Source organism: Crotalus tigris, unplaced genomic scaffold (assembly GCF_016545835.1).
Source record: "Crotalus tigris isolate CLP2741 ecotype Arizona unplaced genomic scaffold, ASM1654583v1 scf7180000024349.2157984, whole genome shotgun sequence".
Lineage (NCBI taxonomy): Eukaryota > Metazoa > Chordata > Lepidosauria > Squamata > Viperidae > Crotalus > Crotalus tigris.
The window spans coordinates 1,109,190-1,120,384 of NW_024100518.1; the positions used below are offsets into that span (position 1 = coordinate 1,109,190).

Genomic DNA, 11,195 nt, shown 5'->3' on the forward strand with positions numbered 1-11,195 from the left:
GCTACTTCGTCTTTTATTCATGGGGCTCGAGCTACTTGTTGCAGGTGTAGCTCTGCATGCTTGCAGCACTTGTAAAACATAATAATGGCTCACTATATAGAGTTATGTGGTGGCAACTGAAGATATTCTTATTGCACTTTGCCCAACACTGTAAAAATTAGGATGGCTACATAGAAAGGTGCTTTGTATCTATAATTTGGGAGCAAATTAAATTCTGTAACAGACTTGGCAGCCAAGGATAAATCTATTTCTGGTTATATTGTGTTTGTAACTGAGTAGCAGCCTAGACCTAGAGTCGCTACAAAAAAAACGGGTGGCCCTATACATTGAAATAAATTTGATGTTGATTGGAGATGCTTATTAAGCCATTTAGATCTCTCTCTCTCTCTCTCTCTCTCTCTCTCTCTCTCTCCCTCTCCCCCCCCCACTTTGTTGTCTAAGTTTCTTGATTTAAGTAGGGATTATCTGCAAAACAATAATTAAGCAGGGGGACTTGATAGTTTTTCTCTTCTGGAGAATAGAAAGGGAGGAGCAAAAGATGGTAACCCAAGCTGCCTGGCTTTCTTATATAAGGTAGAAAACAAAAGGCTAAGTATACAGTAATGCTGTTTCGTCCACCTCTCAAATACCTTTAAAGGTTTTTGGTGCCTTAACAACAGGGTAGTTAGCTTAGAACAGAGAAAGCAACCATGACAGAGAAAAAATTTGTAGAAGAAATAGAGAAAGCGCTGGAAAAATCCAAAGACCTTAAACTCCATGAACTTCTCTTTTCCTACCAGGGAATTCCCTACCCGAATACAGTGTGCAGTGCAGAGACGTTCCAAGCCCTGGAGAATTTTGAAAGCAGAAAAGATGATGCGGTGTTGGTGTCCTACCCCAAATGTGGTGAATAGAACTCTTGTGTTATTTTTTATTGCCAAATGAGATCATAAGCAACTATAAAAAACCCTCCTTTTTAATATTGTGAATGTGTTACATAATATTTATCATTACCATTGAGATGGTTTATACCGAAATAGCGCCACTAATCCTCCTTTTTCTAATGAAACTTTTTGTACCGGAATTAGCTTTACGATTATTAGTTGGTGTCAGATGCTGCATTATGTAAACTATATACAAAGGAGAGAACAGAATGGTAAATAAAATGTTAAATAAATGATTGAACTATTTCAATTAGCATTTCATAAGCTTATGTGAAGAGGTTTTTTAAAGCTTAAAAGTATTTTGTATAATAACGAAAAATTGCCAGGTGCCATTAACTGATAGGTAGTTTTTGCCCTGATAATTTCACTGCAAATGTGTACTTTAGTTATTTAATGTGCTTTATATTATTTTAAGATACATTTCTTAATGGTTCAAGCATCACGTTAAGTCATTTTTTAAAAAAAGAACGGCTTAGTGTATTATGTGACTCCATCCCTTGTGATTTATTCAACAGAATATGGGAACAACTATGACTAAACATCGGTAATGCCTGATTCAAAGATTTTGGCTAAATCATGACTTTACAATTAGGCTTAAAACTTAGTTGCAATCATTGTCTTTCCCCTTCCCCTTCCCTTGTGTCCTCCAGCTATTATTATTTGAAGTTTTTTTCAATCCTAACTTTTTTATTTTTATAAATAAATAACTCAATGTGGTGAGCATATCCCATATTCCTTCCTCCTTCTATTTTGCCCAAAATCACAACCCTCAAAATGAATTGGACTGAGAGAGAATGTTTGGCCCAAAGACATCCAGCTGTCTTTCATGCCTAAAATGGGACTAGAACTCAAGTCTTCTGGTTTCTGTCCTGATGCCTTAACTGCTAGACCAAACTGGCTATATCTATTTCCTCATTTGTAATCTGCTATGCTCTCTATGATGGTAAACAAATGTCCCAACACCACAACTTGGCTTTGAAACAAAAATGGAAATCCTGACTTGCAGTAAAAATTCCTTTCTGATTTTGAGGCATAAACCAACATATTTATTTAAATATATATGAGGGAATACATTAAAACATAAAAGAATGCTTTTACAAGCTGAAGCAGCTATATAGATTGTAATTTAGCAATCTGGTAAAGATTCAGGTTTAAAATACTGTACAACTAATTGAAACTTATGGATAGTTTCCATCTAACCATATCTAGTTGCAAATTATTTTGCAGTTAGTTGAGGTAATGAAGCCAAGAATAATGACGTCCTTAGATTTTATTATGATTTTTCCTGTTTTTTCTTTCCCCAGGAGCAAATTGGTTGATTCTCATTGTGAGTGATCTGATTGCCACAACGTTGAAAATTAAGCAAGAGAATACAGAATTGCCATTTATGGAGTGTGGAGATCCAGAAAAGTTTCAGGTTAATTAGTAGCAAAACTTGGCTTTCCAAAATGGGATATTTCATCTGCACCTGCGTGGTAGTTGTTGCAATGAAATAAGGCAACAGAGAAAGTTCTCTTGTCTGAAATGTGCCTCTAGTTTTCCAGCAATGTCCTCTAGTCCAGGGTCTGCAACCTTGACAACTTTAAGACTTGTGGACTTCAGCTGAAGTCCACAAGTCTTAAAGTTGTCAAGGTTGCAGATCCTTGCTCTAGTCATTAGATGCTCAGGAATTGGTTGTGATTTTGTTGCTTGTCTGGAATATGAAAATAGAGTGATATAAAACATTTGATATATCTCAATATTGTTCAGTTTTGTGTCATAAAATCTGCAGATGGGATTTAGAGAATCAATGTTATTTTAACTGCCTCTTGATATAGGCAACAAATTACTTTTATATGTCAGTAGAGCCAATCTGTACATGCACGAGTGGCCCATTTGATATGTTTTTTAAAATTTTCCTTGTTTTTGTTTGTAAAGAGGATGAAACAATTTCCTTCTCCAAGGATTGTGGCCACACATCTCCATTACAACTATCTGCCCAAATCTATTTTCAAAAATAAAGCCAAGGTAGGCATTATGTTTCACTGATAATATTTACTTCTGCACTACTTTAGATAAGCAATTCATAGGAATGTTGTGAGCCTATTGTAATATTTATGGGAATGATATAATGCATGCAATTAGGCAGCTATGTAGCCTGCAGGTTACTAACAACCAGCTAGTATAACAAAGCATTGAGAAAACTGTAATTTATTTATTTATTTATTTATTTATTTTCAAATATTTATATGCCGCCCAATCCCAAAGGACTCAGGGCGGTGTACAAAGTTAAAACAATGATAAAACAATAAAATAAAACAGTCATACCGTGAGTCCGATCATATCCCGGCCCCCCGGGGACATCAGCCCCAGGCCTGCCGGAACAGGAGAGTTTTAACGGCCTTCTTAAAGGCCGGCAGGGTGGGAGTAGTTCGAACCTCGGGGGGAAGTTGATTCCACCAGGTCGGAGCCACCACAGAAAAGGCCCTTCCCCGAGGGCCCGCCAGCCGACATTGTCTGGCCGACGGGACCTGAAGGAGGCCCAATCTATGGGACCTCACCGGTCTCTGGGAGCTGTGCGGCAGAATGCGGTCCTGTAAGTAACCTGGCCCTATGCCATGAAGGGCTTTGAAGGTGATAACCAACACCTTGAATTGCATCCGGAGACCCACAGGAAGCCAGTGCAGCTCACAGAGGATAGGTGACACGTGGGCGTACCTTGGCGCGCCCATAATCGCTCTCGCGGCTGCGTTCTGAACCAACTGCAGCCTCCGAACGCTCTTCAAGGGTAACCCCATGTAGAGCGTGTTACAGTAATCCAGTCTTGACGTGACAAGGGCATGAGTGACTGTGAGTAAAGCCTCCCGGTCCAAATAAGGCCGCAACTGGTGCACTAGGCGAACCTGTGCAAAGGTCCCCCTGGCCACAGTCGATAGATGTTGTTCCAGATTTAGCTGTGAGTCCAGGAGGACACCCAAGTTGTGTGCCTGCACTGAGAGAGGTAAATTTGCCCCCCCCCCCCAGGACTAAAGATGGACCATCCAGTTGGCCTTTGGGAGGCAAGACCCAGAATCACTCGGTCTTGTCAGGGTTGAGTCTAAGCCTGTTTACCCCCATCCAGACCCTCACATCTTCCAGGCACCGGCCCATCACGTCGACTGCTTCACTGAAAGGACACGGGGTGGAGATATATAATTGGGTATCATCCGCGTACTGATGATACCTCACCCCGTGTCGCCGAATGATCTCACCCAGTGGTTTCATGTAGATGTTAAAAAGGAGGGGGGACAGGACCGAGCCCTGAGGCACCCCATGATTGAGGCGCCTAGGGGTCGATCTCTGTCCGCCCGCCAACACCAACTGTGACCTGTCAGAGAGGTAGGAGGAGAACCACCGCAATACGGTGCCGCCCACCCCCACCTCTCCGAGATGATGCAGAAGGATACCATGGTCAATGGTATCGAAAGCCGCTGAGAGGTCAAGAAGCACCAGGATAGAGGAATGACCCCTATCCCGGGCTCGCCAGAGGTCATCGGTCAGTGCGACCAAAGCAGTCTCAGTGCTGTAGCCGGGCCTGAAACCAGATTGAAAAGGGTCCAGATAATCTAGAACATTTGGAAGGAAAGTATCTGATGTAACCTAACAGATATTTTATAATACTAGGTATTGTGATAGTTTAGCTACTAGGCTATAGATATGTATCAGGAACATAGGATATGAAATGTCTAGTAACCCCATTCAAAATAAATTAACTAGGAAAGAAGTACCCTTGACCACAAGAGATCAGTGGATAGTGACAGCTGTGTGAAACATGGCATTGTATGTCTTTGGTAGTAGAAGGTAAAGCTAGCAGATTTGGGCTGCAGATATCTGGAGGATGACAAAATGGCAGCAAAGAGAGAACTGAAAACTAATTCTCTGTTGCCATTTGGTGGTTGATTGGATTTTGGCAATCTAGATCTGGTAGCCTTTCTAAAGATACGAGAGGATTGGAGTATGGTGACTGTGCTTTCTGAAGGACATAATTAATGGACATAATTTCAACCTCTAATTTCCTTTTAAGTGTAGTTTAGGTAGTGCTAATCATCAGCATCAATTTGCAATGTAATAGGGACTTTTGCCAGTAATACAGTACTTTCATTCATGTCACTGGAAATTTAAAATGTCTGTTCTTTTTTCTTCCCTTAGATATTGGTGTTGTTTCGAAATCCTAAAGATACAGCAGCATCGTTTTTCCATTTTCATAATAATGCTCCAACCATTCCCAATTATAATTCATGGGAGGAATTTTTCCCAGAATTTATGAATGGAGAAGGTATTCTTAAGTTCTCAGATTGGCTCAAATATAATAACTTGGGGAACAGAAGGCTAGGCTAATCTGCTCAATCTGAGCACCAGGGGAGAAATTGAGATGTGCCACTACTATGATTTCTAATAGGAGTGCTATCAAACTTGCTTTTCTAGGAAGTTACACACCCTTTGGAAGAATGTTTGGCTTTAAGAGAAATGAAAATGATATGATCAGAGCTTCATTTTCTGTGATATAGATGAACATATTTTTATTGCCCCTAAGCAAAAAGACCCACAAGATTTTTGAAATAGCATTAAAGCTTGCACAGTTTACTTTCTGGATGTGACTTTGGGACAGACAGCATAGATAGTCGGCATTTTGAGAACTAATTTTTGTCTCTAGCCCAGTGATTCTCAATCTGTGGGTCGGGACCCCATTTGGAGTCGAATGACCATTTCACGGGGGTCGCCAAACAAGGCTGTCCCCCATTTTTCCCCCTTTTCTTTGGCCACGCTCCTGGCACCCGGTGATGTATAAGTGGTTGGGGGTCACCACAACATGGGGGACTGTATTATGGGGTCGCGGCATTAGAAAGGTTGAGAACCACTGCTCTAGCCAAAGCTGAACTGATACCTCTCACAAGTGCTTTCCACGAGAACTGGCCTTATTTATTTGGAAGTTCCCAGCAAGACATTTGTATTCTTTGTATCTTGAGAACTTATGTAAGCAGAAACAGAAACTTGTTTCCAGTCAGCAGAACAAACACCATTAGCACACTGCTTGCCAGGAGAAGAGATATTACCTTACAACTCCTATTGTCTTTAGGGGATTGCAGGTGTGTTAGAGCTGATATGAAGGTTGATGCATGGATACAAGAATAAGGAAATGAAAAGGAAATAGATGTTTAATAAAAAACACTTTGGTTCAATACTATATGTTATCCAGAGAGAGTATGAATGCAATATATATATAAATAATTTATTGTTGATGCTTTCTGCAGACTCTTTTACAAATAAGGTCGTTTTAATATACTGCCTTTATACTACAGTTGCCTGGGGATCCTATTTCGATCAAGCTGTCGCTTGGAACAAACATATAGATGATGAAAACGTTCTGATTCTGACATACGAGCAATTAGAAGAGGTTGGTGTATTCATAATCATGAGCAAAACATCTCCATGTACATTAGATGAGAAGAGGTGGTCCCAAACTCTTACTGGTTTTATAAGACATGGCATGATCAAAAGGCTGGAATTTGAGTCTTAGTATATCATAAGGATCATTTCCTTATCCTGTTCTGAAAGTTGTGAGACAGCCTGGAACACCTGATGAGTAAGTGATTGGAAAAAAAGACTGAATAGCAAAAGTTACTTCTCTCACCAGTGAACAATCCCACGCACCCTTATCCTAAACTCCTAGAGTTATAGGACAATGACCTTAGCCAAGGTTTAATGCTCTAATAGCATTAAAAATACATTTTAAACTTATTTTCTGTGCCATTTTGGCTTCATCTAGTTGATAGCAATTGTATTACAAAATTTGAAAAATTATTTTGGGGTACAGGAAGAACAAGCTCTATTGGAGAAGGCTGATATCCAATTTTCTTACAAAAAAAATGCCACTTGTTTATGACAATTTCCCCTAAAATGTATCTTAATGATATAAATGCCTTACGTATTTGTGGGTTTGTGTGAAAAGGGAGTTAGATACCACTGAACTGATTTTTACTCTTTCTCCTTTTCCACCATGTAACTATTCTGGGTTATAGTCTATATGGTTCCGTATAGAGATATATTGTTTGCGATTTCGCTACATGCTCAAGTCAACATATCTGACAATGGGTTTTGAATCAGAAGCTACTCAAGCTTACTCTAAGACAGGGGTAGGCAACCTTGGCTCTTTTATGCCTACCCCTGCTCTAAGAAATACAGCTTTTCATTAATATAAATAATTAATATCAAATATACAGTTTATACAACTTACATAGGATATTAATCATATCACTATATTGCTTTCAGGATCTGGTTTCAGGAGTAAAGCAAATAGCTAATTTTTTTGGTTTCCCTGCTACTACTGAGCAAATTCAGGCTATTGCAGATAGAACTACCTTCCAAGTGGTGCGCGATAAGTCGCAGGAAACACATGGGATGGCTGGTCCACTGCTCTTCCGGAAAGGTTGGTTTACAAAAAAGGAAACAGGGAAAGAGTGTTTTTTTAGTATTCCCCTCTACCAAGTTTCCATTAGTAAATGAAAGCATTCACAGCATTTCTGTTTATGAATGTCCCATTAATTGTATGCAGCAAGCACACTTTGTAGGGTTTACAACTACAGGTAGTCCTCAACTTAAGACCACAATTGAGCCCAAACTTTCTGGGGCTAAGTGAAACATTTGTTAAGTGAATTTTGCCCCATCTTACGACCTTTCCTGACACAGTTGTTAAGTTAATAACATAGTTGTTAAGTGAATCTGGTTTTCCCATTGACTTTGCTTGTCAAAAGGTCACAGAAGCTGATTACATGACTCCAGGACACTGCAACAGTCATACATATGAATTGGTTGCCAGGTGTCTAGAAGAGACGTTGCAAAGGTTGTTAAGTGTGAAAAACAATTGTAAGTTACTTTTTTCAGTGCCATTGTAACTTCGAATACTCACTAAATGAACTGTTGTAAGTCGAGGACTACCTGTACTACCAAAATTTGTGAGGGGAAGTGAACAGATTCAGAGATAGGGGAAGTCAGAAAATTTATGGATGGAACAAATTGAAAAGATCCTCAAAGAAAAAAAAGTTTCTAAAACAAAAATAAGTTATGAATTTGAATACAGCTCTGGTAGAAGCAAGGCTAGAAAGATCTATGGTCTCATTATAAATTACATTAAACCAGTGGTTCTCAACCTTTTTAATGCCGCGACCCCCAACTGGTCGTAAGTCGAGGACTACTCAACTGGTGCAGCACTGTTTGCAGAATGGGACTTTTGGCGGGCTCAGCAGGGCAGAGACAGCCTGGACAATTCCTATTGGCTTTTGAAAGCCAATAGAATTAGACTCTATTCAAGAGAGTCTATTCTATTGGCTTTCAAAAGCCAATAGAATAAAAGGGAGTAGCACAGCTAAGGAAAAGGGGAAAAAATGGCGGACTGCGTTGTTTGGCGACCCCCGTGAAATGGTCGTTCAACCCCAAATGGGGTCCCAACCCACAGGTTGAGAACCACTGCCTTAACCACTAGAGCAAACTGACTCTCAAAAGACAGTTCACAAATACTTAAAATTATTCTGCAATTATTTTATTTAGAAATTAGGTATGTGATATCCAGCACTAGGGATCTGACATTTATTTTGTTCTTGAAAATAAAACATAGATTATAAATTACAGTGCCTATGGTGGACTGCATTGTTTGGCGACCCCTGTGAAATGGTCGTTCGACCCCAAATGGGGTCCCGACCCACAGGTTGAGAACCACTGCATTAAACTATATTTCAATCTATTTTCTCTTACCTGTCTGCTTACTTTCTGTTGCTTCTTAGTTCTTATTTTTTTTATGAGCTGTACTGAGTAGAGGTGTGTAAAAGGTTGATGCAGACCTATCTATATTTTCTGGTGCCTTCTCAAGTGTGTGGTTTCAGAATGTCAAAAGTTATATTTAAATTTCTGTAATTGGCACATGGAAAGGAAAATTAGTATCTGATATTGTTGGCAGAAAATGAAAAAAGGGGTGGGGATCAAGGGGATCTCACATTTTTGTTGATTGTTTTCCCTTATCTGAATTGGAAGTGCATTGTGTGAGTTTGAGGTTAAGACATGCATAGCTATAAAACTATAAGCATTACTATATTTGTATCCAGGTTCTAAGGATTACTGGTCCTGATAAACTTGGTTTAAACTCAGTCAATTTCATTGGTTTTGAGTTCATTTTCACAACTGGCTCTGGTGCTTGTACATGACAGCAAATTCTGGAAGCAAGACAATAGATTTAATAGATTTGGCTAAGAAGGAACCATAGAAAATTGGTGAATGTATTCGTATTTCTATAATCCTCATTGCATTGTATCATTTTGTACCCAGTTATGAAATTACAAATCTTTTGAATTGTTATTAAAACTATCAAGTAAGTGATTCTATTTTCTTTGAGCCTCCCATTTTCTTTTTGTTGCAGGCATTGTAGGAGATTGGAAGAATATTTTTGGCAAGGCTCAAAATGAGCAAATGGATGCTAAATTTAAGGAATGTTTAGCTGGAACCAAGCTGGGAACAAAGCTGAAGTATGATGTCTATTGCAAAATCTGAACATGTATCTTGTGGGAAAAAAATATTATTTTTGTGGAAGTTTTGTTTGCTTGCATAAAAAAAGGATATAACCAGAATACACATTTCACTATTGCTAATCTGTGAAACTCGTTAGTATCACATTTCTAATATAGGATGAACCTGTATTAAGCTGGATAATATATAGCCAGACTATTTCATAGAATAAGACAATATTTTTTCCCAGATATATGCAAGCCTCTCTTACAATATTTCTAAGGACAAGAGGACAATGAATCGAGGCTTATTGGGAAAACGTGCCTGTATGAATAAGAGCTTTGAAGCACCAATAGCCAGGGTGTATCTCATACTCTAATTGTTCCAGTTTTCTGTTATTTTCCGAGCTCAGCTTTGGAGCAAAACTGAAATACTTGGTCCTGCAGAATTTGATATGTGGAGAGGACCCACTTCAAGAGAGTGAGGTAGTTGCATCCTTTAACTGCTGCTTTAGAACTTTTAAGAAGACAGACTATCAATATTGACTTTGGGCAATTCTGTGTGAATCACCCCAAGGAGAACAGTGATTTTCCATTATTTGATCACTGATTTTTATTCAGGACATTGAACAGTGAGTAAAAAAATTTCTAGTTGGTACCATCTATTTAGGATGTCTGATTTTTAAGAGGCACTGGAAGGAGGTTGTAATTTTAAGAATGATGAGAATTTCAGAAGTAAAGTTTTACACAGAGAGGAGGGAAAAGCATCTTGTCATGTTAACAGCCCTTCATTTTAATATGTTTATTAAAACAATTCAATATTAAGATCAAGATGGAAATAGAAAATGAATGTCTAGATTTTTACACATTATATTATGAATCATGACTTATTATTACAGTACTTTGGATCACACATACTGGTAGAAGGTGGGAATCATGCAATCTGTTCAACCAAAACCAACCAACCATATTATATCTTAGCCTCTGTGTAGCCACACAAAAATCTTAGTACATCAAATGTTCAAATTCATCTTTCATGTTTTCTGATGTGGAATAATCTGTTACCCTTGGTCATATAATAAATATTTTTGATGTATAAAAATGACAATTTAGTTACAATACTGACTTACAAAAAAGCAAAATCATATGTAGCATTAGTCTGATAGAATGTGCTAGAAATGTAAATATGAAATACTCAAACTGGTGAATTTGAAATGTATTCACTACATCAAGATTATTTTTTTCCAGCATTTTGAATAGAAAAGTCTGTAACACATGCACTGATTATAATAAACTGATTTTTATTGTAAATTTTGCACAGATAACATTTATATTCAATTGCTAGAGTATTACAAAAGCACTCACTTCAACTTAACAAAATATTCCTTACCCTTGTCCACCATATATAGGACTGACCTCTCTTCTGAAAGGATAGGTCCCTTTAAGTTACCAGGCAAAAGGCAGATTCTCCTAGATCACAGGTGTCAAACTCAATCGTGTCATGTGATGCATTGTGACATATTACAATTTTTGCCTTTGCGGAGCTGGGTTGGGCGTGGCCTATGCATGATGCATCCGGCCCGTGGGCCTCCAGTTTGACATCCCTGTCCTAGGTGGACAAACCAGTGTATGATGAGTTTGTGTGATGTCTTGCAATTGAAAAGCTTAAATTAATTGCAGGAAAGCAACGTAAGTGGATAATGGAAGTCAGGCTGTATAACAGAGATGGGAAAAAAAAGAATAGAGAAAAAGGTACAGCAAT

General features: G+C 38.6%; 1 protein-coding gene across 1 annotated transcript; it reads left to right on the forward strand.

The window, feature by feature from the left end:
* The first annotated feature begins 590 nt into the window (after positions 1 to 590).
* On the forward strand, positions 591 to 10,744 carry LOC120300703 (sulfotransferase 6B1-like). Its single transcript, XM_039327031.1, has 7 exons — positions 591 to 885; positions 2,228 to 2,340; positions 2,841 to 2,930; positions 5,091 to 5,217; positions 6,242 to 6,336; positions 7,212 to 7,368; positions 9,349 to 10,744. The coding sequence occupies exons 1-7, from the start codon at positions 690 to 692 to the stop codon at positions 9,477 to 9,479; spliced, it is 909 nt and encodes a 302-aa protein (XP_039182965.1). The 5' UTR covers positions 591 to 689; the 3' UTR covers positions 9,480 to 10,744.
* The last annotated feature ends 451 nt before the right edge of the window (positions 10,745 to 11,195 follow it).